Below are 27,721 nucleotides of genomic sequence, written 5' to 3'. Positions count from 1 at the left end.
AAAACGGAGCTAAAAACAGCTTCCTAATTGTCTCTCTCAAAGGAGCGGCAGCCTGCCGGTTTGAACTACTGGCGGGTTCCTAGCGTGCGAGTTTGAGCTGCAGTATGGCGGGAATGAGGCCTCTGCAAGTGGCACATTAAGCTGCATGGTGGATTTAGCCTTTGCTAGTACAAAACAAAAAGAGGTTTCTGGGCTACACACTGCTTGGATAAAAGCATAGACCCACGATGGCTCCCAGAGCTGGCGGAAAACGCACCACCGCCTTGTTGGGAAGCTGAAGTGGGCGGAGCCAGCAGCCGCAGCGCCGTTTCAGGCTTAAAAGGCTGCAGTTTAAGCAATAGGCTCAAGGTAATATAAAAAATAAGCCATGTAAAGATGGCTACCACACAGAGAATCTGGATTATGTTCTCTTTGATATTTGTAACTGAAGAAAAACATTTGATTGCAAAAGCTGTTGAGTTATGCCAAAATGTGTATTTTAAAGGTACCTTGACTTCAAAATTTGGATATAAGGATATGTTGCTTTGGAAAAGAGGCTCTGGTTTTGTTTCCACAGAAAGCCAGAGGCTATGGATTTGTTCCAGATTAAGATACATCAGGTTTGACCAGCCAAGACCACCTGAAAGTTCTCTGATGACACCATGACCCAGATGATTCAACATTCAGAATCGTTTCAAGGCAACTGGCTCAGACAATACGGTCTCATGGACTACTCCATGATCCTAAAATTTTCTTTGTGTCCCCATAAGATACAGCGCCCCCCTCCAGCAGGAAGTAGTAAGAGAAGCTACGCCCAAATTCCCAAATATAGCAAGCTGACTTTGGAGATGTGTAAAAGTTAAAACCTTCCTTTTAAAAAAAAGAAAGGGGAAGTGCTGTGGGACGGTCTGTATGTCAAATTGCTCTGATTGGTCAATAAATAAAACATTGGTTGGCAAGTGGCCAGGCAGGAAGTAGGTGGGACAAGGAGAGAGGAGAATTCTGGGAAGTGGAAGCCTGACGCGGAGAGTCACTGCAGCCGCCGCCATGACCAGCAGCATGTGAAGATGCCGGTAAGCCACCAGCCACGTGGCAAGGTATAGATTTATGGAAATGGATTAATTTAAGCTATAAGCACAGTTAGCAAGAAGCCTGCCACGGCCATACAGTTTGTAAGCAATATAAGTCTCTGTGTTTACTTGGTTGGGTCTGAGTGGCTGTGGGACTGGAGGGTGAGAGAGATTTGTCCTGACTATGGGCAAGGCAGGAAAACTCTAGCTACAACTGACACCCCCTTAATTGGAAGGATCATCACTCAACCTCTTTTTGGTAGACATGAGATGCGCTTGGTCCACTTTGTTAGAGGGAGAATATCTAATATTACCATCCTTAGAAGGGATATACTTGAAAGCCTCTTGTGTGGATGCAGAAGATCGTAAAGCACCTTGGTTGGATATTGTAGATCCCAGGGCCCTTTGTGAGATGGGAAAAGAAGGGTCTATAGCCTCTTACATCGTTGTGGCAGATTTCTGATACTCTTGAAAGGAATGGAACATTCTCACAACCTCCTGATAAGTGTGGGGAGGTCCTGTGGGTGCTCATGTACAGGTGGAATCAAAGGAATCCCCTTCTCTAGATGTGAAAGTTGCTACAGACACTTGTGTACACCTGTCATATGCCATGGCCCCTTGATCACATAGGGGTTGGATCCAGAACTCTGTGTACAGGTGGACTATGTCCTGGAACATCTTTTGTAGATGTGTTGAATCGGAGAACCATTTCTTAAGGTGGGGATGTGGCTGGAGCCCCTTTTGTAGATGTATCCCTTCCCAAAGTACCTTGATCAGATAAGGTAGAACCCAGAGAAAGCTGGGCAGGTGGGGAATGTCCTGATATCCCTGGTGTATATGAAGAAACTCCAAGAGCCTCTCCTACAGATATTGAAAGTTTTAGAGACCACTGGGAAAGTAGGGAAGGATGTGTTGTGTCAGCACCTTGGGCAGATGTGGAACTTGTGTGTCACACTTGGAGTGTCTTGGAATATATTTGGTTATTTTGGGCCCCATGACAAGACAGGAGGGCCATTTTGGCCAGCAGGGGCTATTTGAAGCCCAAAGAACAGTGATGAGACAGGAGGGACTTTTTGCCCAGCAGTGGAAGTATGAAGCTCACTAGGTCTGATAGGGACACCTTGAAATCCCCTTGTTCAGAGGGAGGAGCTCTCCGTCTCCTTTTGCCACAGTGGGAATATCCAGGGTCCCTTTTCATGGCAGGAGAACGTTTGAAGCTCTTTTTGTGAGAGAGAATAGGTCTTTGACCTCTGCTCTAGATGTGGACAATCCTGGAGTCCCCATGACAGATATGGAAGCATTCAGAACCCCTGGGGAAAATGGTGAAGGTGCTAGAGCCCTTGGTGTGTGTTCAGAAGGCCCAAGAGTCCACTTGGCAGACTTGGGAGTTCCTACCACCTCTCATGTATATGTGGAATTCTCTAGGGCACCTTCTGAAATGAGAACATGTCCTTGAGTCCCCGGTGTAAATGTGGATAGTTTTGTTTCTGCTTGGGCATGTATGAGTGATATGATGCTCACTTTGGGCAACAAGGGAAGATCTGAGCCCATTTTTAATAGTGGAGGACATTTAAATCCCTCTTAGTTTAATGGGCAAGCAATGAAATTGCCTTCATCAGAGGAGGCACAACTCAAGGGCGCTTCAGTAGAAATAGATGACTTATGGTCCTTTGAGGAGAGGGTGAATGTCCTCAAATGTCTTCATTAGAGGAAGTAGCTCTCCAGCCACGTTGAGAGGCTGTCAAAGTGTTAAAGTCCCCTGAGGAAAGGTCGTGGGACTCAATCTATTTCAGGAAAATGAGAAATCAGAGAGTCACCCCTTTGGTGAAAGTTTGAAACCCTCTTTGTCTGAAAAGGTTTGTTGGAGCCTCCTTTGATCAGAAGAGCCTTGTCTAAAACTCTTTGGGGGAGACCTCTAACAATTGGTGACCCTTGGGTAGAAGATGAACTTCTGTAACCCCTTCTGGAAGAGGAGACATGTTTGATTTTCTTTTCAACACAAGTGGCAGGTCTCTGAAATGCCTGGGCAAAACAGGAATTGCCCATAGCCCCTTGGTCACATTGGGGTCCTCCCAGAAACTCTTGGGTGGATAGAGATAGTTCCTGTGCATATTGGGAAGAAGGGGAAGATCCCAGAGCTCCATGGGTAGGTGGGGAGGGTTGCAGAGCCCCTTGAATATGTGGGGATTTTTTTTTACTTACAATTTTTTCTTTTATTTTACAATACTATTCAGTTCTACATAACAGCCACAGATTCACTTGTTCTCCCACTTCCTGGCCCGCTCCCCTTCGCCCCAGCCCATCCCCCATTCCCACCACCTTCAGATCAAGGCCACCCTTGAGGACTGAGATCGACTTGATAGACTCAGTCCAGACAGGTCCAGTCCCCTTCTCCCAGATTGAGCCAAATGTCCCTGGATAAGTCCCAGGTTTCAAACAGCTATCTCATGCAGCGAGCCCAGGACATGGTACCACTGCTTAGATGCCTCCCAAACAGATCAAGCCAATCAACTGTCTCACCTATTCAGAGGGCCTGATCCAGTTGGGGGCCCTCAGCCTTTGGTTCATAGTTCATGTGTTTCCATTCCTTTGGTTATTTGTCCCTATGCTTTATCCAACCTTGGTTTCAACAATTCTCGCTCATATACACCCTCCTCTTTCTCGCTAATTAGACTCCCGGTGCTCCACCTGGGGCCTAGCCGTGGATGTCTGCATCCAGATTCCTCAGTCCTTGGATGGGGTTTCTGGCACAACTATTAGGGTGTTTGGCCATCCCATCACCAGAGTAGGTCAGTCCCGGCTGTCACTCGGCCATTGCCAGCAGTCTTTTGTGGGGATATCTATGTGGATTTCTGTGGGCCTCTTTAGCGAATATGTGGGGATATTACCGGTCCATGTTGGTCACTGGGAGAGTCAGCAGAAGATGGCCCAAGCACTGTGTTATCTTTGAATTTTTCACTAGCATCTCCAGCACAGTGTCCTGAAGATGTTACACTTACTCTGGTGTTCAATTGGTCAATGTCCATAGGTTCTTCAAACACAGTAGACATAGACAGCCTTCTTTTCACCTTCCCAGGTATGTGCCTGGTGACAGACTGTAAGGCAGATGATCTGGGTTCCCTGCTCAATGCGTAACTCCTGCACTAGGCAACCTCCTGCAAAAGAGTAACTTTTTCTCCCTTGTTCCTCTTTATAGGGTCCAGGGTCTTCTATCTGTAGTACATGAGTGAGGGAGTTTGAATGTTTTGTCCTCAGAGGGATTCTCGCACCTGAACTTGTGCCCAGTCAGTCGAATCACCCCTGGATGTCTAATGTCTCTTGGGTCTTTGATGCTGGTCAAGTGCTTCCCCCATTTGAGTGAAGTGTCCTCATCCCTTTGGAGGACAATGAAGGGGGTGTCAGGTTGGAGAGGCTGGGAAAAGTGTGGTCTATGGTCAGAGGGTAACGGCCATGCTGAGGCTCGCTGGCCTCCCTCCACATATCTGGCCATTTAGCCAATAATGTAGTTGAACGAGGAAAAGGGAAATGGGAAATTACCCCTCTCAAGGGGCAGTGAATGTACTTGCCAATGGTGACTCATGGTAAGTGGCATTTAAGTAGTATCCTCTGAGAAAGGCTCTCCTTTCCCAAGAACTGCAGGCATGTCCAGAAGGAGAAGCACACAGAATCTGAGTGACTGTTAGTCTCAGGAATCCAGCAATGCTCCAGAGATTCCCTTGGAATGGCTGTCCTTGGGCCTCTACTGGCCAGTCCCAAGCTGCCTCACTGCATGCATTAGCAGGGCAAACATCCAAGTTTTCTGAATGAGGAGGGACACTGAGTATCCTCTCCTCTCCCTTAGTAACAAGGACTGTTGAAGAGGCACCATGATTAGGAAAGGCAAGGGTTGCTTGGGAATCTGTGCTCTCTGGTTCTTCTTGCACTAGGATGGTACGCACTGTCAGGAGGCCATCAGTGTTGCAGTGAGGTCTGCTCAAACCTCCTAACTGAAGGAGAAAGTGTGTAGTTGGTGTTTTCTCCAGTCACGCTAGGGTCTGCAGCTGCTCAGACACATATAAACACACAGAGATTTATATTACTTATAAACTGTATGGTGTAGATGTAACCAACCATCTTATTAAAATAAGAAACACAGAACCATTGAAAAAGAGAAAGCCGAGAGGTCAGAGCTCAGAGCTAAAATCTTACCTCCTGCAGTGCTCCTAGCTTCCCCGAAAGAGAGCTACTTTCTGTGTGTCTGTCTTTAAATAATCTTTTTGTTCTGCTTTCTCATTAGTTGTAAACCCAAACACATGACTGCCTCATCACTGCCTGTAAGTACCGCCTTCCAGGTCTTAAAGGTGTATGTCTCCAATGCTAGCTGTATCCCTGAACACACAGAGATCTACCTAGCTATTCTACCAAGTGCTGGGATTAAAGGCGTTCACCACCACCACCATGCTCTTGCTATGTCTCTAATAGCTCTGACCTCTGGGCAATTTTATTTATTAACATACAATGAAAATCATTGTATTTCAGAACAAATAAAATACCACTATAGTATGGCTGTGGCAGGCTTTTTGCGATCTAGTTCTTAAATTTTAAAATAACTGATTTCTATAAATCGATACTTTGCCACATGGCTCATGGCTTACCAGTATCTTTATATTTTACTTCTCATGCCAGTGGCAGCAGCAGCTGCAGGCATCTCCTGACTTAGCCTTCCACTTCCCATAATTCTCCTCTCTCTTTATCTCACCTACACTTCCTGCCTGGCTACTGGCCAATCAGCATTTTATTAACAATCAATCAGAGCAATACATTCACAGTATACAGAAAGATATCCCCAGAGATAGGGTGGTCTAGACCCGACCCCCCCTCCTCAGAAACTGTGCTGGCCAGCCAATCTCTGCTTATTGTGCTAGAAAAATATCAAATAATAGCGTTTGAATAGAACATAGGATGCCTGAAATTGATATTACAAATGGTATTCTTCATTTTACACATGGCCTGTCCTGGGATTTTTTAGGTAAATATATGACAACTTCTGTGAATGTCTTCCTGTATGCTGAAATATACCTCTAGATTGCTTAAAAATACTATAATGTTATTAGTATGGAAGTAATATATATATATATACAAGAAGGACAAGAAAAATAATCTCCTTTGAGTAAAATGCAAGTTATTTTTCCAATAGTTTTATCTGCTTTTGCTTAAGTTCACAGATTCAGAACACACACACACACAGTTGGACTTCTGAATACAGCCCCTGTGGCCTTAAACAATTGCTCTGTCTGTCACGATTTACATGTTGGGTCCTATAACATTTACATATTTGGGTTGCTTTTGGAAGGTCATACACTTCCCATGAAGGCACAATATGGCCAATGGTTCATATTAGTAGCTCTCCATGCGCCATTCACTTTTATTCCAATGACACAGTTGTGGCAGAGTTGAACAGAATGATTTTTTTGAAACCCTTAGTCAAGTTGATTCTTGGAAAGGTCATGTTTATATGGCCGCTGACATACTCAGAGAGTGTAAATTTAAGGATATAGATGAAGATGTTATCTTATTGATAGAGAAACTTGGTTTGCTTGTTGCACCTTTTACCAGTTTTCCTTTGAGCAGTTTTTGTTATTGCTGGATGAAAGGCTTTTGTTTATTTATTTCAGTGCTGTATTTGTTTTCTGAAGGCCTTCTGTTTCCCTTTGCCTCCACAGACACTCAGGCTTACATCATTCAGAAGCACTGGGGCACTTTCCTGTCCTCAGATTATCTCCCTCTGCCATTGCCTTAGTGATTTGGCACATGCTTTCTCCTTGGAATTTCTGAACACTTCACAATGCATTCCATTGTTTAGCCCCAATTTATGCCACTACTTTCAATTTTAAATGTATCTGTCTCCACTAAACCCATTCCTTTCCTACAATCTGGGATAAATTGACTTCTTGTCTAATTTTATACCTCACTATGTTTATCTGAATACTAGCATATATCATACCTCTGGTATACCTTTGCCTCACTTACCTTAATTTCCTGTTGTTCTTTTGATGTCCTTGAAAACATTGAGTTTACATATCAACATAATGCCGCTAGGCATTAAAACATGGTGTAGGGTAAAATGGACAGAAAATATGAATATCAATTCAGATAAGATACACTTTTGAGAATTAGCTTGGCAATTCTAATATCAGCACAAAGTAGCTTTCTCAATTTAACTTACAATGACCATTTTTAGTTCAGATAATCAGTCAAAGATAAATAGAGCAGTTTATACATACATGAATGACTGTTCTAAAATGGTAATATTTAAAAGAAATTTCAAGTTTTCACTTTGTTAAAGTTGTTCAACTACAATAACTTCTATGCAAAGTGCATTTAATAAAGAAAACAGCTGTTTGAATAGTATATTTTGTATCATTTAACTCATTCATGAATATTTTTTCTAAAGAGTTTTCTGTTTTATTCATTTTGTCAGATCCAGCAAGGGAGAACCATCATTGAGGCTACTGTCTCATTGGCTGCTGCCTCACATGCCTGCCCTGGCTGCTTTGATAACCAGGAATCCCTGTTACTGGATTCTGTTTTACAGGAATTTGGGTATCTTTTAGATATGGATAATACTGAAATATTGTTTTATGCTGTTCTGCTTTATTAAAAAGCTGGCTCTGGAGTTGGATTATGGCTCTCCTTTCCCAAATCCAAGCATGTGTCTAAAACCAAACAACATTTCCTCTCTGTCCTGAGTCAGAGAAGCTACCAGATTCTATGACAGGGGAAAGAGGGCAAAGCAAAACAGACAAAAAAATAGACTACTGGTTTCATTGAACTCTCTAAGACTTTTGCAAAAATATCAACTTTATCTCAATAATACCTTAATAATACCTTCACCTTAATAGTTTGTAAAACTAGGTGAACAGTCCCCCAGCTGCCATCTGTCCTGGAGCTCCCATCCAGACCAGAGAGCTCTGTCTGGACCAAGAGTGTTGATAAGACCAAGAACGAATCTACAAGGAGATGGGCAGAAATCCAGGCACAAGTACATACAACAAAATAAAGAGCAATACAGCATCACCAGAACCTAGCCCTCCTCCAACAGCAAGACCTGAGCATCACAAAATGGAAGAAATAGAAGAACGCAACCTTAAGAATAACATCATGAAGATGCTAGAGGCCTTTAAAGAAGAAATCAAAAATGAAACTGAGGAAAAGACAAACAAATAATGGGAAGAACGCTATAAAAAAACTAGAGGAAAAGACAAATAAATCAGAGGAAAACAATAAATTCCTGAAAGAAAACCATGAAAAAGCAATGAACAAATAAAGGAAACAGTCCAAGACCTGAAAAGGGAAATAGAAAAAAATGAAGAAGTCATAAACAGAGGGAATGCTGGAAATAGAAAATCTGAGTTAATGAACAGGCACTACAGATGCAAGTATAATCAGCAGAATGTAAGAGATGGAAGAGAGAATCGCTGGTGTTGAAGACAGCGTAGAAGAAATAGATTCATCAGTCAAAGAAAACACTAAAGGCAACAAAGTCATGACCCAAATTGTCCAAGAAATTTGGGACACCGTGAAAAGACCAAACCTGTGAACAACAGGGATACAGGAAGGAGAAGAATACCAACTCAAAGGCACAGAAAATATATTCAACAAGATCATAGAAGAAAACTTTCCCAACTTAAAGAAGGAAATGCATATGAAGATACAAGAAGACTATAGAACACCAGACTAGACCCCCCCAAAAAAGTCTCCTTGCCACATTAAACAACTAAACATACAGAATAAAGATAGAATATAAAGAGCAGCAAAGGAAAAAGGCCAAGTGACTTATAAAGGCAAACCCATCAGAATAATACCCGATTTCCCAATGGAGACTTTGAAAGCCAGAAGGACCTGGACAGATGTAATGCAGACACTAAGAGACCATGGATGCCAGCCTAGAGTAATATACTCAGCAAAACTTTCCATCATCATAGACGGAGTGAACAAGATATTCCAAGACAAGGCCAGGTTTAAATAATACTTATTCACAAACCCAGCCCTACAGAAAGCACTAGAAGGAAAATTCCAACCTAAGGAAGTCAGATACACCCTCGAAAACACAGGCAACAGATAACACCACAGCAGTAAGCACCAAAGCAGAGAAGTACACACACTACCACCAAAACAACAACAACAACAACAACAAACAAAAAACAATAACAGGAATGAACAATCACTGGTCATTAATATCCCTTAATATCAATGGAATTAATTCAACTATAAAAAGACACAGACTAACAGAATGGATACGAAAGCAGACTAATATATCCCATCTCTCTGCTGCATACAAGAAACACATCTCAAATTCAAAGACAGATACTACCTAAGAATCAAAGTCTGGGAAAAAACCTTCCAATCAAATGGTCTTAAGAAGCAAGAGGGCATAGCCATCCTAATATCCAGCAAAATAGACTTCAAACTAAAATCAATCAAAAGAGATCAAGAAGGGCATTACATACTCATCACAGGAAAGATCCAGCAAGATGAAGTTTCAATTCTGAACATTTATGCCCCAAACACAAGGGCACCCACATATGTAAAAGAAACCTTACTAAAGCTTAAATCACATATAAAACCCCACACATTAATAGTGGGAGACTTCAACACCCCACTTTTACCACTGGACAGATCTGCCAAATCAAAACTTAACAGAGAAATAAAGGACTTAACTGATGTTATGACTCAAATGGATTTAATCCATATCTACAGAACATTCTATCCTAACAAAAAAGAATATAACTTCTTCTCAGTACCCCATGGAACCTTCTCTAAAATCGACCACATATTTGGCCACAAAGCAAATCTCAACAGATACAAAACAATTGGAATAACCTCCTGTGTTTTATCAGACCACCATTGTTTAAAGTTAGATTTCAACAACAACAAAAACTACAGAAAACCTACAATCTCATGGAAACTGAATAATATTCAACTGAATCACCAATCTGTTAAAGAAGAAATAAAGAAAGAAATTAAAAACTTCCTAGAGTTCAATGAAAATGAATATACCACATAACCAAACTTATGGGACACTATGAAAGCAGTGCTAAGAGGGAAATTCATAGCACTAAATGCCCACATAAAGAAGTTGGAGAAATCTCACACTAGTGACTTAACAGCACACTTAAAAGCTCTAGAACAAGAAGAAGCAAAGTCACCCAGGAAGAATAGATGCCAGGAAATAATCAAATTGAGAGATGAAATCTATAAAATAGAAACAAAGAGAATTATATAAAAAATTAATGAAACAAAGAGATGGTTTTTTGAGAAAGTCAACAAGATAGACAAGACCTAATCCAAATTAACCAAAAGACAGACAGAGGCCTTGATCTGGAGGTGGTGGGAATGAGGGGTGGGCTTGGGGGAAGGGGAGGGGGACATGAATGGAGAGAACAAGGGAATCTGTGGTTGTTATGTAGAACTGAATAGTATTGTAAAATAAAAAATTAACAAGAAAACAAAACAAAACCAACAACCAAACAAAAAACAAAATCAGAAATGAAAATGGGGACATAACAACAGACAATGAGGAAATCCAGAGAATCATCAGGTCATACTTCAAAAACTATGATCAAGTAGGCTTCATCCTAGGGATGCAAGGTTGGTTCAATATACAACATATTGCCAACAGGGAACATACCTATGTTGGTTTGCTATATATTGCCTTTATTATGTTTAGGTATGTTCAATATACAACAGTCTGTCAATGTAATACTCCATATACTCTACTGTGCTGCCCAGGCAAAGTGTAGGGCCCTCTCTTCTGAGTGCTGCAGTTGGTGGGGGGCAGGGCCATTTCTCCCTAGTGCTGCAGACAATGAGGTAGAATTCTTTATATGGTTTACCCTGATTCCTAAACCAAACAAAGATACAACAACAACAAAAAAAGACAACGACAGACCAATCTCCCTAATGAACATTGCAGCAAAAATACTCAATAAAATACAGGCAAACAGACTCCAAAAATACATAAAAAACCTCTACTCCATAAAACTGGATAGGTACCATATACCTATGTATCAGTAATTAAAAGTCTGCCAACCAAAAAAAAACCAGGATCACATGGTTCCACACAATAGAAACAGAAGGAACATTACCAAACTCTGTACAGGCCTATCCTCACTGTTTTCAGGGGTAACAGGAACCAGGGACATCATCACAAACTACAGCTGCAGCAGGGTCACAGACCCAGACATGGCCCGATGAAACCCTTGCCCTTGGTGGAGGCACAGGCTACTCAGATCTGCATGGCCCCGACAGAGGGTCAACCCTTGGACACTAATATGGCCCTAAGTGGTGGCCCAGACCCCTGACATCTGAGTGGCCTTTAGTGGCAATATGGGCCACGGATATCAATACCGACCCTAGCTGTGGACCATGGACCCAGGCACGGTCCTTCGCAGAAGCTTATGCCTGATGCCACCATGGCCCTAGTTGGCAATGCAGGTCCCTCTGATTAGCATGGAGCCATTGGCAGCATGGCCTTTGAACACCCACATGGGCGCAGGTGTAAGTCCAGATCCTGGACATCCACACAGGAGTCTCAGACATCAGTGCAGACACTGGCTGTGGAAGAGCCACTGACCCAGACATGGCCTCTGCTGCAGCTTGGCCTGTATGATGCCCTGACCCTGGGTAGCAGCACATGTCACTCAGGTCTGTATGGGCCTGGCAGCAGCACAGACCTCAGGCACCAAGAAGGCCACCGGTGGAAGCCCAGACCCTGGGCATCAGTGTGCTGTTTGGTGACAACATGGGCCATGGATATCAGCCCACACTCAGGGTGCAGTAGGGCCACAGACCCAGACATGGAGAGCTTTGCCTGGATGGTGAAATTGAGGGAAAGCTGGCAGGCTGAACCAACCCAGCTACCACCCAGTCCCAGGATAACAAGGTAGTCCACCGCCACATCTACCTCATCTATGAACTGCTGGAGCATGTGAGGGGGCCTGTCCTGCAGACCCAAAGCTGCAGGATCTCCATGACACAAGGCAACATCAGGATATCCAAGAGGAGCTCCAGTGAGGGCCCAGCATCGAGAGTGCAGCAGAAGCCAAGGGACTCAACCGGACCAATGACTACTTGCAATAAACACTTGCAAGTAAAGATGGATGGACTAAAGGGTATACTGTGATACACTGTAGCTTCCACATGGAGATTTGGGGAGCTGGGGTTGTTGTTTGATTTTTTTTTTTGTGTGTGTGTGTTTTTTGGGTTTTTTTTTGTTTTACTTTTAAATATTGTTTTGGGGGGCAGGTTGCAAGGGCACAGGGCAGAATTGAGGACACAGGGAGATGAGTGAGATAAGGATGCTTGATGTGAAATTCACAAAGAATCAAGAAAAAGTTAAAAAATAAAACCCAGTAGTAATTAAAAAAACTAGAGATGACATTAAAAATTCAAGAAACACTCGGTGTTTTCCAGTATTGTATCTACCCTTTTAGCTCTTTGTGGCATTCATGAGACTGCCTGGGATCTTCCAGGATCACACATGGTACAGAGGGACACTGAATAGAAGTTGGATTTCCCTACTTCCAAAGGTCTTAGACCCCCGTGCTTTCTATAGATATAGAAGTGGCCATGTTCTCCTCCATAGGGCTGGAATTCCTCAGGAGGTTACTGATCGGAAAGGCTCCCCAAGCCCTCTGAACTACTGCTATGTTCTGACCCCTCACATGGAACAGGAGACATGCAAGAGGGGCACCAGCAGCTCAGGGGAGCAGAGGGGGAGCTGGAGTGGAGTTCTCCCCTAAGGACCTAAAACACAATGCCACTAGAGACGGGATGCAAACACCTGGATCCCAAGGAGGCTTTTAGGACAAAACTGTACATTCACACAGTTCTTTTAAACAAACATGAGTAAATTTTAAAAACCAAATTTGGGCCCATTGCTCACTGCTCCATAGGAAAATGAGGAGTGAGAGATGAAACTGATAAGATGAAATATGAAATGGAGATATATAGATATAGATATATGTATATATTTCGTTCCTTCCTTTCTTTCTTTTATATATTTATTTTTTGAGACAAAATGCCCCAGGCAGAGCTAAAACTCACTCTCAAACCAAGAATTACTTTGAAGTTATGATCTTCCTGTGTCACAATTATTTCAGACTGGGACACCCTGCCACTTTATAGAATTTTGGGGGCTCTAATCCAGGTTTTTATGGGTGCTACACAAAGACTTGGTACAATGAGCTACGACCTCATCCCAGAAATGAGTGTCTTTATAATCGCAGCCAGAAACAGAAAAAAATAATTCTAAGGGCCCTGGACACTTCACCAACAGCAGATTCAGATTATATACAGCAAAGATAAAGAACAGGAAACATGCAAATACAGACAGTGGTGAGGTGATTATTAGAACTGTGAAGTAGGTCTTTTCTGGGAGAAGAAATCCAGCACCAGGACTGCAGAATATTTCCACCCCAAAACAGGAACTTCCTGGACACATGCTAGTACTCCAGGGCCCCTTTTATTCTAAGAGTGACCAGAACATGTTGGGAATAGTTGGCTGCCTTGGAACCAGTCTGACCACATGCCAGCGAAGGGGCTGCTTGACTGACAGTTCTGGGATGGAGACCAGGGTGTAAAGGCCTGCTCTTGACACTTTGACCATTCAGAGAAGACACTAGAAGTGTGTGTGTGTGGGGGGGCGGTTAACAAGAGAAAGGTTAGGAACCTGAGCACAGGTATGACAATTCTCACAGCTTTTGCCAGCACTCATGAAGGCTGAACAGTACTACTAAACTCCTCCCCAGTAGCCCTGGTGAAGATGAGCCCTCTGATCTGCCTGCTGAAGGACCAGCAGGCCCTGCAACCCTGACCAAGCTCCTGGAAAGGCCGAGCATGGAAGCATTTTTCTTACTCGCAGCTTTGGAGACTTGGTGTTTCAGACACAGGCAGGGAAACTCTTCCAGCCTTTGAGACATGCCCGACATGGGAGATCTTCCACTTGTGCTCCTCAGTGGCCTGCTCACCTCAGACTTCCTCTGCAAGGGACTCTTCCCAGTTGGCATACTGAGACCCCTGCTAATGAGACACTGGTTGAAGGTGCTTGGCTAGGCACCCTGAAGCCTGCTGAAAACTTAGTGCTGAAACACTAACAACATCTCTCCATCACTTACCTTCCTCTTTCTTCTTCCCTAGTCAAGTGTCCACTCTTGGGTCTTGCTTTGTTTTTATTCTTCACTGACTGCCCACTTTATTCCTGGAGGGAGGTATAAATAAGAAATAAAGGTAAGAATAGACCACCTCATGGAAATGGAGTGGTGAAACATCATGATCCAGCTGACCGATGTTGGGGGAGGCCACAGCAAGTACTGGTGGAACCCACTGCTGCTTCAGGACAGACAAATGGGAACAGGAAGGGAGTCAACAGCCTGTAGAGCTGTGGACACAAGAGGGTTCCTCCAGTATTGCAAGCTGTGGGAGGAGAGCATAGATCCTTAGTGCACTGACCTCCTTGAAGCTTGGTGAGAAGGTTGTGCTAGGGTTCATGTGGGTACCTGTGCTTTTTTTCATGCCAGAAACCCTAAGTCCAACCCCTCAGTCATTCACTCACTTAGCAAAATATTGGCACACTGCTGTTATCCTATAGCCAGCAGAGTGCCCACTCTCTCAGCCTTGTGGAGAGGCCCAGGTACACTGGAGTTAGCACAGGGACATTGGTGGGCTGCACTACCTCCTATATGGGAATAGGCTATCTGCCGAATTGCTTCCTTTTTCCCAGCATGAGACTACGGGCCACAGGAACACATTCAGTACTAGACAGGCCAATCCCCAGAGGCCCTCAGGGATCCCAACTCAGTAATAGGAGGTACTAGTGGCAGTACAGACCTGTTCACACAGGTGTGAAGGGCAGGAAGTGTGCACAGGACACGGCCTCAGAGTTAAATTAGAAAGTAGGACAAGTCAGAAATAAAACCAAAAGGAAGAAAGGTGGACCAAGGAACACTGATGGTGACAAATTCAAATGGAACATGAGGTCAGAGAAGGGCAGTGTTGGGCTCTGGCAAAGTCAGAAGGGCAGAGGTCAGCTGTGGGCACTGTCTGAGCAGAGAAGCAGCAGAGTCAGGTTGGCGTTTTGGAAAGATCACCCTGACTGCACTTGTGAGAGCATGATGTTCATGGTCTGTAAAATTATCTATCCTCAGGTAAGACTTTGCCTATGGAGTAAATTCTCCAATGAAGGATATCAAGGCCCTTCCCAGCTTTTTATTTAGACATATGAGTATCACAGCCAAATCAACACACACTAAGTCATTATAAACAATTTCTACTAGTAAGTGTTCTTCATTCTCCATGGGCGTCATTGAAGAAGTAGAACGTTCTTACCACCCCACCAGGGGATATCTGAGAGCTGGTTATGTCAGCCTAATCTTGAGTGCAGGAAGAACAGGACCCTCTCAGAGTAACCAGGGTAGTTTATGTGGTCAACTGTCCATACATCAGAACCATTTTTACTGGACTTTGAGCCCCACAAAGGCACATTTAGGGTCCTGGAGATTTTACAAAGGCCCAGGTTTCCTTCTGTACACTGGATCCTGGTTGGCCAGGCTGATTTACATGAGAAATCCCCAGCACTGTCCTGCAGCCTGCCTCACTTCTGTACTGATGCACAGTCAGTCATGCTCACAGCATGTCATCTTCCTGCTGCACAGTCTTCTGACTTCTCAGTGGCCTCTCTCCTGGGCACTGCTGTGGACCGCCAGCTCCCTTATTTTTCTTTTGGGTTTTTACAAAGTTTCTGTGTGTAGTTTTGGAGCCTGTCATGGATCTCATTCTGTAGACCAGGATGGCCTCAAACTCACAGAGATCTGTATCTCTCTGCTTCAAGAGTGCTGGGATTGAAGGCTGTGCCACCACTGCCTGGCGAGGCTCATAATTGGTACTGGAAAAGTGGCCCAGCTTGTCCCTAGACCATCTCGTGGCCATGCCTCTACCATCTCTTTCACAGCTACCCTTCCCTGGAGCTCACTTCAGCCTCCCACCCTCTCCTTCATCAGGATACAATCCTTCTAGATGTCTTCCCACCCAGCTTTCAGTCCTGGCCTCCCTCTATATCAACCTTTGTCTCTCTCGACCATGTGTCTCATACAAACAGCAGAAAGAGTCCTTACTGAGTCCCTGTAGGAAGAAACCTGCAACCAGAAACAGGACCTAAGGCCTGGATACAGCAAGAATGCTCCAGGTCCTGTTGCTGGGATACAGCATACCAGAGGGGTTAAGGTAGAACACTCCAAAGTCATGTGGCTGGTTGAAAGACTGAAGGGAGGATCCCTGAACTGTCCACTCATTTCCTGGTTCAGTGAGGGGCTCACTCTTCATTATTTCTACACAAGACACCAGTATACACACAAAAAGAGAGAGGGAGAGGGGAAAGATAGAGAGAGGGAGAGACAGACAGAGAGAGCAGTTGTGGCTCAGATGAACTAGGTGGCAGCCTCTGACTTTCCTGCCAAAGTCATGATTATCACTTGATGGCTTGAAAACTCAGGCCATGGAGCCCTGAACAGAGAAAAGACATAGTGAGCTGTGACTAAGTGGACAGTGCAGGGGTCAGTGTATCCTGTCCTGTGAGCCACAAAGGCCCCATGGGGGACCCAGCCTGGGCACGGCTGGCTCACCGATTTTCAGGTGTCCCTAACAATGCTGACCACGGGTGTGTGGAAGATGACTCAAATCTAGGAAATCTTCCCCATTTATTATTCTTTCTGTATGTTACATGATGTCATATGCAGATATAAGGTCATCAAAGAATTCATTCTGTCAATTAGGTTTCTTCTTTTTTTCTTTAAGAAATTTTGTTCATTTTACACACCAACCACAGATCCCAGTCTCATCTCTCCTCATGCTTCCCCCAGCATTCCTGCCCGGACCTACCTCCATATACCCACCCCCAAAAAGTTAAGGCTCCCATGGGGAGTCAGCAGAACCTGGTACATTCAGTTGAGGAAGGTCCAAGATCCTCCCCTCTCTACCAAGGCTGTGCAAGGTGTCCCAACATAGGTAATGAGCTCCAAAAAGCCGCACAGGCACCTGGTATAGATCCTGATCCCACAATTATGTTTCTTCTTAGAGCTGATAAATTGCTTCTATAATTGCTCATTTGAATTATCTCAACACTCTTCAAGGTAAACTTAATATTGTCCTGGGTTTCAGTTAAGCAGTGATACAGGTTTTTTTTTTTTTTAAATTGTGCTCATCAATAAAACAGACTTAGAATTCATTTGTGGTTTTTTCCCCAGCAGTAACTAGCTTTATGAAACGTTTTGGTCCACTTTCCTTTTATGTTTTCCATATTTCTACAACTACTCTTACATTCTGCATATTAGACTCTCTCTAGGGGATCAGCCAATGGGATGGGAGGGCTTTGGCTACAGACGTTTCTGTCTGTGAATGTTGTGACTGTGAATGCACCTGTGTGTGGATATGTTCATGCTGACCAAGAAATCCCTCAGGATAATCTGTGTGCAGGTAGGTTTCCCATCTAATAACTATGATGAGCAAAGTCCCATGGAAAAATTGTGTAGAAACTCCACAATCACATTCTTTAACCTGAAGCAGTGGTTCTCAACTTGTGGGTTGCTGCCCCTTTTAATTTTGGGGTTCACAGACCTTTAAAAGACCATTGTTAAACAAAGATATTATATTATGATTCATACCAGTAGCAAAAGTACAATTAGGAAGCAACAACAAAAATGGTTGGGGTCACCACACCATGAGCAACTATATTAAAGGGCCACAGCATTAGGAAGGTTGAGAATCACTGACCTAAAGCATTGAGCATGTAACTAAACAAGAAAGAGCCACAAGATTTCATTAATGCATTTCAATCATGGAGAGTCCCTCACAGATTATAACTTATAAGAAAATCACACAGAGCTGCAATTGGGCTCATGAATCACTGCTGTTCCACAGCAAACGCTACATATGGGTACAGGTTCACTGTCATTGCCCAGATATGTAGGAATGGGCAACTAGATATCAGCAGGCAAGCAGTAGACATCCTAAGGAGTCAACAGAGTGGAGTCCCTTCCCCAGGTCCAAGATGGGGACAGCAGAGTCAAGAGGACCAAGGGTAAAGGCAGAGACAGGTGCTGGTTTCCAGACTCACATAGATAACAGATTGGAGCATTGCAGGCCTTGGTGTTTACCTGTGTTAGCTACTCCCATAGTGCACCCCACAGCTCCTCTGGGTTACACAGCAAGCATCCATCTTTTAGGGTGCTGAGTCACCCATCAGAGAGGAATATCCCTCTGCATCACTCTTTGCGAAGCCCTGGGAGCAAACTTCCAGAAATAAAATAACACACCGAGTGTCCTGTGAGCTCTGTAGAAAGGGGAGGAAATGATCAGTCTCTGGGGCACCCTGAATGCATGATTGCTTCCTGCTTCAAACCAACCCTGTGAACAGCACATTGGGAAATTTATCTCAGAATCCGGGGTTGGTATGGATGCAGGAGCTAGGTATTTGTCCTTAGTGAGGAAAAAGCACTCACGTTCAAATTTCTCGCATATGTTGCAGGGATGGGAGGGCTAAAGGAGTGTTGGTTTGAAACAGCCAAGCCAGGAACACTGAAGATGAGACACAAAGAGTTTCTGTGATCAGTAGGACAGTCAAGCTGTCTCACAATGATAAAGACAGGGCTCCCAGCTAGTGTGGGCAGTCCAACCAGGCCACCAAGTTCCTCAGGAAAGCACACATGGCACTATTGGCTCCTTATATAGCCTGGCTTCTCCAGCAGCTAATTGTGAGAGGGAGTAAAGTCTGTGTCTAAGAAAGCCTCCCATTTCAGTGTTTCAGGGAAGCCTTTCATAACCACACAGGAGATAAGGAGAAGAGGAAGGACAGTTGCAGCTGCTTCTTGGTGACTGAGAAGAAAGAGAGCTGAGGATAATTAAAAGCACCTGGGACAGCTGATATGTCAGAGGACACATGACCACCCAGTGTCTAATGGTGACCAGACAGTCAAGGCCCACAACTCACAAAGCCCCAGTCAGGGATGGACAAGGGGGCCTGTGGTGGTGGGGGGGTGGTTGAGCCACCCCTGACTAGGTGGGAAATAGGTGAACAGAGCATGATCATCTCCTTGGTGTGGGCTAGACCATGTGGACCGTGGGACCTCCAGTGTCTCAGCCTATGCTATCCCAGAGAAATAAACCATCTCCTAACAATTATCTCAGCCATTGTCCAGACTCTGCCATGATCCTATTAAAAACAAAAACCATGAAATGACAGAGCTCAGTGGCTCTTTTAAATTTCGGGAATGTCACCTACGCTGGGGAGTCTAACTTTTCCTCAGTTCTGCCCTTTCCTGCAATTATTCTTTGTAGAGCTGAATCCAGAATTGCTTACTCCTCCTGTCTTTCACCTTCACAGCTGTGGGACAGGTTTTGAGCCAGTAACTAGGGTCGATCTTTGATGTCCTCAGGTATCTGGGTCACCCTAGGACCTTGGTCAAGCACAGCTAGGTAGAGCAAGGTCTCCACCATCAGAATGAGCTTGTGAATACCAGCGGAATTCAGCCCTGTTGGGAGAACAGTCTCTCAGGAGGATCTTGCCCTGGCCTACCCACATATTTGCCATCATACAAGGCTCTTCAAGACAGCACATCCAAGATTGGGGCGTTTTGTTTGAAGGACTTTTCCATAATTTAAAAAAGTGATTTAGCTGGGCTCAAGGGCCTGCTGAGTTTGAGAAGGTCTTTGTGTTACTCCCTGTGACTGAATTTGAACAGTCCAGCCTTATCCAAAACTAGAGGTGTCAGCTAAGTTGAAAACCAGAGCCACAGGTTCCGCACCCCCACCACACACACTCACTGCATTTTTTAAATTACTCCCTGCTCTTTCAGCCCTAATGTGCTTCAGGCTAGACACCTCAGAGGACAAGCCGAAAGCCACTGAGCCTGTGCAGGCCAGAATGTGATTGGACACATTGTAATTACGTTGAGTGTCCAGAAGACAAGTTTTCTGGGTCAAGAATCAGAGCTGTACCTGTGGCTCCAAACAGTGAGGACGTGGCTATAAAGCTTCAGAACTCGGTCTGATTGAAAGATTCCCCGCACAGAGACTCGCCAGGGCTGCAGCCAGTGTTTCAACAGGATGCTGAGTCCACGAGGTGATGAGCAACAGGAACAACAGCATGGTCAGTAAAATGGTTCTGATTGGACTTGGGCAAAATCCGGGAAGCAAATCTGTTGGAAAGGCCAGTGGCCATGTACTTCGATTACCCAGCGCTGCCCGTGGCCCCTCTCTAGGCTTTCCAAATATCCATGGCCAAGATGCTCAGATCTTTATCTTTGTGTTTTTCTCTCTAGCAGGTGAGAATGCAGTGGTCCTGAAGGCTGGAGAGAAAGGAGGCAAGAGAGGGCTTGTACAGAGCGAGCTTGATCAGGGTGAGCTTGATCAGGGCGAACTTGCTCCAAGCACGCCTGCTCAAGAAGAGCTTGCTCAGTCCGGTCTTGCTCAGGAAGCCACAGGAGTGGTAGAGGAGGGAGAAAACAAAGAAGAAATGGAAGGAGCACATGCTGGCGATAGTAGTTCTGGCCCCATGGACAAGGGGATCCAGGCAGAAGGTGGCCATGGCAGCAGTGTTCAACAGCAGCCTCAGCAAGAGGCGGCAATGCCTGAGGGCACCAAGAGTCTCCAGGCTGGGGATTTCCAGAGCCACACCAGATTCACCCAGTCTCAGCTGCAGGACCTGGAGCGTCTTTTCGAAGAGAATCACTTCCCCAGCTTTCAAGTAAGGTAAGCAGAACGCCCTGCTAGGTGCCTGGTTTTCAGGTAGTGCATCCAGGCTGTCCTTTGGTGCTCCCTGAACCCCTCATTTCCTCTAGAAACAAATCCAACATGTCTGGACCCTCCAGCAGAAATTGGATTCTGTAGTAAGGGGATGTGCCCTTGTCCAACTGGAAAGACTGTGTTCTGTTGCCTCTTTAAGTGGCACTTGGGTGGGAAATTTAGACAGTGCTTTTTCTAAATGAGTCTCTGTAAGAATGAGTGAGAAGCCTGAGGTGTGGCTGGGAAAATGCAGGAGGTATTCCAGCTCAGATTAAAATTTGACTAACAGTTTATGTCGTGGAGGATCTCTTAATGAAGCTTTACATGTTAAGTACATGGGCAACATACCTGTGTTTGGGGGGTACACTTAATTTTGATCCCTGAAAGAAACATGTTACAAAATAAGTTGCACAATAGTTGTGAGGAATACTGTATGTGGGGCAGTTGGAGTGTGTGTTTGTGTGTGTGTATGTATGTGTGTGTCTGTGTGTGTGAGCACGTACACATTTAAAAGGAATCAGAATATGTCCTTATATAGAGTGTTTCCACCACAAGGCCTAAATATTGGAATCTTTTCACTTCAGGAAGGCTCTTGCAAGATCCATGGGTGTGACAGAAGAAGATGTGCAGGTCAGTATTTAAAAAAAAAATAATGTTTTGGAAGGGCTCCACATCTTGTGATGTAGTAGTTGTCTAGAGGATAATTATAGCAGAAGAGTGGGACCCTGAAGTTGTATCCCAAGGACGCCAGACAAGTCCACAGCCGGGCTAGGCTCAAGATGATGAAAGACCTCCATTTTCTCAGGCAGGAAATGCCAACCTGGACACCTGAAACATAAGTTGCCTCGGTGCTTTGTCTGTCCCTTGGTGGACATAGTGTGTTCTCCATGACCTTCTGAAGGCTGTGCAGCCTGCATGCCTCACTTAAGTGAAGAGACGATGTTCTTGTCCACCTTCAACTATTTCACTCTGTGTATGTCAGAAAAACTTTTCTCACACTTGTTTTGATCTAGTCTGCAAATGTCACATGCCTGGCTTAGTTCTCAATCAATACTGGGACCAGGAAGCTCAAATGTCCCATAGACCTTTTACCAGTCTTTGTTGGTTACGCATGTGAACTCTGCTCACCATTACAATCGGCCCTGGCTTTTCCAGACCACATGCCCACAAGGGAAAAGGCCTATAGATAGTATGCTTGGAGGCTAGGGAGGAAGCATAGAGCAGGAAGAAGTGCCCTTTGTCTCATAAAATGTGCATTCCGGGTACTCACAAAAGGCTATCACCATGGAGCCTTTCACAGACAGCTTTGAGCCTTGAGATAGTTCTCTGGGGTTTTTGATACTTTTCAACACACAGCAGGGACCAGGAACAACCCACCAGCTAGATCTGCATTCTCTTCTGAACAAATGCATTAAAAATATCAATTGATACAGAGAAGGGGCAATATTCTACGTCTGTCCCATAGCTGAAGGACTGTGTGTGGTGGTACATGTCAAAAGGTGCTTCATGAGGGTGTTTTGACTGTTTCCATGAGAACAAAAACCTGTTGCTTCCAGCATTCTGAACAATCAGTACACACTTGAGGTAAGTCTTCAATCTTTCTTGGGGTTAGATAGATAAACAGTTCCTGGGCAATCAGAAATGTGGTGCTTTTCTAGGGGAGTAGCTCTGTCCTGGAGCACATACCTATCACACACTGGCCCAGGGATGGAATCCATATATGTTCTAAAATGTTAGTAAAATTGAGCAAGTATACATGGTTACAGGATGTGTTCTTCAGTGGTGGTACAGTTCAGTGTACTAAAGGAACCCTTTCTTCTGCTTGAAGGATTGGTTTAGGACCAGGAGAGCTATTTTCAGAAGAAGCAATAGAATGGTGGTGCTGATCGATGCACCACCTGGTCCCCAAAGCAACGATCCCTGAAGATTTTGGAGCAGCGCATGAGTGCCACCTCTGTTGTGATCCAGATGACCTGGAACCTGGCCTTGCACCCAGTGTCTCGGCCACACATGCTGGCCATGACATCCTTTTCTTCCCTGCAATTATCTCAGCAATAAAGAGGTGGATTCTCAGTATGTTGGTTCTATTTTTTTCAGGATACTAAAATATGGGTATAAGTATTTGAACCATAGTTGCGTATTACAGAAATGGCATTTATGGCAGAAGGAGTCACTGGCAAACTGTGGTCACTATGCCTTGCTGAGTGAGAAAGATTTCCAGGGGCTATGCTGCTTCATGCTGACTCCACATGGTTCTCTGTCCCCTTATCATGGCCTCGTCAACTCACTCCACCTCTGTGGAACAATTATTTCTAATGTCAGGTGGGGCAAGTCCCCGGTACAGGACACTGTGTTTCTTCTATTCATGGCTGCTCCCACCCACATTCAGGGTGCCAGTCCCAATAGCCAGAAGAACGAGCATCCACCTCAGAAGCCATTTCCTGAGAGCATAGGGAGCACCAAGGCTGTGCAGCTTTGTGATCTGTGTACAGCATATGTCACATCTGGTGCCCCGAGTACAGTGTGTGTCAGTAACAGTGCCTGGTGTACAGCCTGTGCCAGGTCTAGTGCCCCAGGTACAGCCTGTGCCGGTTCCTGTGCCCCAGGTACAGCCTGTGCCTGTTACTGTGCCCCAGGTACAGCCTGTGCCTGTTACTGTGAGCATGTACAGCCTGTGCCATTACAGGACCGCATGTCCAGCCTGTGTCAGTTCTGAAGCCCAATGCACAGTCCATTCCAGTTACCGTGCCCAAAATGCAGCCTGTGCCAGCATGGGGGTCCTGCCGCTGCCTCTGTGACAGGGCTACAGCTGCAGGAGTTGGAACACCTTTTCCAGAGAAATCACGATCCAGTGCTGAAGAAGGGTAAGCATGTTGTGTGGCTTCAAGTCCTTTCATAGGGAACAAGCTGGTACAGAGAGGCCTCTGGCTCCCTGGCAGCTCTCCTTCTTGTCTTCATTTACTGAAAAGTTCAGATCACATTTTGAAGTTTTATTTTGTCTTGGAATGAGTGTGGGGGGACAAGAGGAGCTGTGTCTCACATTGGTAGTTCAGAGGACAGCTGGAAGGACTTGGTTCTCTCCTTCCAGGAAGTGGGTCCTGGTCTCAAAATCATCTCCTCAGGTTGGCAGGCAGGCATGTTCATCTGCTGGCCATTTTGTCTGCCTCCATTTTGCCCTCCAGAACTAAAGCCACCCACACATTCCAGCCTGCAAGACCCCTGCCTTGCTGTCCTATGGTTCCACACAGGAGTGGGAGCCATGTAAACTGGGAGTGGAGCTGTTCTCATGTAGTTTTTAGGTGGAACAAGTAGAAATGTTTTGCTGGAGAAGCCTGAGGTGTGTTTGGGATAATTCAGGGTACCACACTGCCTTTGTTTATAATGTTGATACATTGGTATTCTTCCCCTCCCTCCTCCTCTCCTCACATGGATCAGTCTCGTCTCATCCACTCTGGACTCTGCCAGATGTCCCTGCCTCTGGTTAGGCTCTCCCACAAATCTATTATAGACTTTTCTTTCACTACACTAGGTGCAAGTCATGTTCCTACTTCTTTATGTCCTTTTTACATTCAGTATTTAAATCAATATATATGTACGAGTACATTCAAGTCCTTTAATGCTGGTATCCTTTGGATTTTCTATGGACCAGTCTTGGGGTTATGGCCAATAAAGGATTCAAATTAGTGTAACTATGGGTTCCATGATCCTAAAATGTTTGAAATACTGAAAAGTAAGCATGGATTCTATCCATACAGGAGTAATTTGCGTGTGTGGATAGTGCACAGGCAGAACCCGGCACTGATAATGTTGATGTAAGCTTGGTTAAACAGAGACTGATGGGAATGGGAAAGCATAGAGTCCAAATGCCTGGTCCCTCGGCTGTTTTGAAGCATCTGGAGAGGCCACACATATAAGGACACCCAGCTTTGTAATTTTTGAAGCACGCTGGTGCATCTGCCTGAAAATCCTGCTCACTTCCCTCAGGATAAATAACTGTAGGAAGGGGGGAAGGGCATGCAATGTTTGGACATTTGTCCAGGGATTGTTCTGCAGTACTGGCGTGGAAACCAGAGCCTCCCACATTCTAGGCAAGCAGTGGACTCTGTCCCTGCCCCTCAGCTTCACACAGCACTAGAGTAGGGAAACAGCAGGTTCTTCTGTGCAATCTAAATTATAGAGAGCAGCTAATGTCACAGGATGTCTTTTCTGATTATATCCTGATTAACCTACTGAACAAATCCCTCTTCCCTCTCAATGCAGAGATGGTTCAGGAAGAGGAGAGAACAGATCTGGTGAGGGAAGAATCTGCCAGGACTTAGCAGTGCTCCTCCTGGGACACGCTCCACCTCAATCTAAAGATTGTGCAGGTGCCCCACTGTGTCAGCCTTGACCAGGATCCACTTGTAGATACATTTTTGTCTTCCACCCACATGTTGATACATCTTTCTTCCCTAAGAACCTGTATTTGAAATAAATGGTCTTTCTTCATGTGTCTTCTGCATTAGTATGGTATGTATGACAGTTATCAAGGAAATGCCCTTTAAAGAAAATGACAAGGTCTCCTTCTGTGGGGGGGGACATCACAAAGTAAGCATCAGTAGACATTTATGTCAAGGGAATTTGTCAAGGGGTGTGTACATTGACCCATGACTTCTCCTGTCCTCCATCATAGTTTTTTCATCCTCACCCTGACCATGTTGTACCACACATGGGCAAGAGGGACATTGAAAATCTCTAGGGAGGTGGTGTTTATCCAGACAGAGATGGTTCTGGCCATAACTGGGATTTCATACCAACCATCGAATCTGAGAGATCCATTTTTGTCTGTTTCTCTTTATATTATTTTGGTTTTTCTTTTCTTTTTCCAGTGGACAAAGTGTCTGTTGTGGTGACAAGTTTTTTGTCAAGTAGCCAGAAGCTAGACACATCTAGAAAGAGGGATTCTCCATTGGAAATAGGCTCCATTCAGTAAGCAATTCTGAGGAGCTATTTCTGGATTAATGATTGACATGGAAGGGTCCCTCCCACTGTGGGTGGAGCCACCCCAGAACAGGTCTTCCTGGAGTGTTGGAAAGCAGGCTGAAGAAGCCAAGAGGAGCAAGCCATTAAGCAACATCTCTACACAGCTTCTGCCTCAGTTCCTGCCTCCAGTTCCTACCCTGACTTCTCTCCGTGATAGACTGTAAGCTCTGAGAGGAAATAAACCCTTTCCTCCACGGTTTGCTTTAGTTCCTATGTTTTATTACAGAAGCAGAAAGCCAACTACAGCCAACTAAATAAAAGAAATGGACTGATAGAATCTCTCCTCCCTCAATTTCTCCCAAGTCCCCTCCTTCCAACTCCTTCCATGCCTTCCCCCACTACTCTCACATTAATTGCCTCTTTTCACTTACTCTTCTACGTATAGACATATATGTATGAACAACTGTGTGAATACGGCCTGCTAAGTCGGCTTTAGTTGTTTGTGTGTATATGATTTCAGGGTTGCTCCTTTGCCTTGACTAACCACTTAGAGGGCTCATCCCTGGGAGAGGTCAATTCCCCCTCTCTCTGTAGTCACTACTTGCCCACAGTTCTCTGTCTAGGAACAAAATAAAGCTCAGACTGAAAATCCCAGTACATAGTGTCTCTCCTTCCATGGACACTTTACCATCTCTCCATTATCTTGTCTGGTGATATGGGCAAATGTTCAGATCTCATTTATGCAGCCAGTTCTGTGAGTGACTGTTTCACAGCAGACATCCTGGTATTGAGGCTATTAAAATCTTCCAGCCCCTCTCTTCCCCTGCGTTTCCTGAATCATAGATGCAGGAACTGTGATGTAGATGTAGGCACTGGGGCTGTGCTTCCCATGAGCCAATGTTCTCTGCATCCTGCCCAGTTGTGGCTTCTCTGATGGTCTCCCTTTGCTGTAGACAGAGGGTTCTCTGACTAGGGGTGGTAGTCACACTTATATAAGGATAAGATTAATAATGCGGTTTGAATTATTCCAGTCTATCATCGTGGCAATTGTAAATTCTCTTCTAAGATACATAACCTCACTAGCCAGCCCTGGGACGTTGTTTAGGTTTCTTGGATGAGGGATGATTTCCCTCCTGTGTAGTGGGTCTTAAAAGTCCAAATAGACACCTGTTGGTTACCACCAACCTGGGAGTGTCTCTTCTGACACCTCTCTGGATATTTGGTCATTGTTGTACTAACTGGGAGCTGTTGTTGGGTATTACTTGCTGTGGATATCATTCTATATAAATAAAACACTGATGGCCAGTGACCAGGCAAGAAATAGGTTGCCAGGCAGGAAGTAGGTGGGACAAGGAGAGAGGAGAATTCTTGGAAGCGGAAGGCTGAGGAGAGAGACACTGCAGCCGCCGCCATGACCAGCAGCATGTGAAGACGCTGGTAAGCCACCAGCCACGTGGCAAGGTATAGATTTATGGAAATGGTTAATTTAAGATAAAAGAACAGTTAGCAAGAAGCCTGCCATGGCCATACAGTTTGTAAGCAATATAAGTCTCTGTGTTTACTTGGTTGGGTCTGAGCGGCTGTGGGACTGGAGGGTGACAAAGATTTGTCCTGACTGTGGGCAAAGCAGGAAAACTCTAGCTACAAATGGCGCCCAACGGCTCGAGTTTCCACCTTAAACCTGAGAATATTTAATAACCAATTCTAAACAGAGCCAAAACCAGGTTCCTGCTTCTTGTCTCATATGGGCAGCTAGATGCTGCAAAACGCAGGTTTGAACACTGGCGGGTTCCTGGCGTGTGCGTTTGACCGGCAGTATGGCGGAAATGAGGCGTCTGCCAGCGGCACATTATGCTGTGTGGTAGATTTAGTCTTTAATAGTATTTAAAAAAAAA

At 44.8% G+C, this 27,721-nt stretch overlaps 2 protein-coding genes across 3 annotated transcripts in view; one reads left to right on the top strand and one right to left on the bottom strand.

The window, feature by feature from the left end:
• Positions 1-27,721, bottom strand: part of LOC143270773 (uncharacterized) — a 151,662-nt gene that overhangs the window by 13,082 nt on the left and 110,859 nt on the right. The window lies entirely within an intron of this gene.
• LOC107400585 (uncharacterized) lies at positions 20,062-22,940 on the top strand. Of its 2 annotated transcripts, none has more exons than XM_076561995.1 (4): positions 20,062-20,229; positions 20,405-20,831; positions 21,449-21,494; positions 22,693-22,940. In XM_076561995.1, the coding sequence occupies exons 1-4, from the start codon at positions 20,187-20,189 to the stop codon at positions 22,786-22,788; spliced, it is 612 nt and encodes a 203-aa protein (XP_076418110.1). In that variant the 5' UTR covers positions 20,062-20,186; the 3' UTR covers positions 22,789-22,940. The 2 variants fall into 2 exon arrangements, with proteins under 2 accessions (XP_076418110.1, XP_076418109.1); XM_076561994.1 differs by having other exon boundaries at positions 20,402-20,831.

The sequence above is a fragment of the Peromyscus maniculatus genome, chromosome X, assembly GCF_049852395.1.
Source record: "Peromyscus maniculatus bairdii isolate BWxNUB_F1_BW_parent chromosome X, HU_Pman_BW_mat_3.1, whole genome shotgun sequence".
Taxonomy (NCBI): Eukaryota; Metazoa; Chordata; class Mammalia; order Rodentia; family Cricetidae; genus Peromyscus; species Peromyscus maniculatus.
Note: the sequence above shows the minus strand (reverse complement) of the source record. Positions and strands in the feature narration are given on the sequence as shown.

Coding starts and splice junctions, on each gene's coding strand:
- LOC107400585 (XM_076561994.1), top strand. CDS start 20,187: ATGCTGAGTCCACGAGGTGATGAGCAACAGGAACAACAGCATG. Junction 20,832..21,448: donor TTCCCCAGCTTTCAAGTAAG/GTAAGCAGAACG, acceptor TTTTCACTTCAG/GAAGGCTCTTGCAAGATCCA. Junction 21,495..22,692: donor TGACAGAAGAAGATGTGCAG/GTCAGTATTTAA, acceptor TTCTGCTTGAAG/GATTGGTTTAGGACCAGGAG.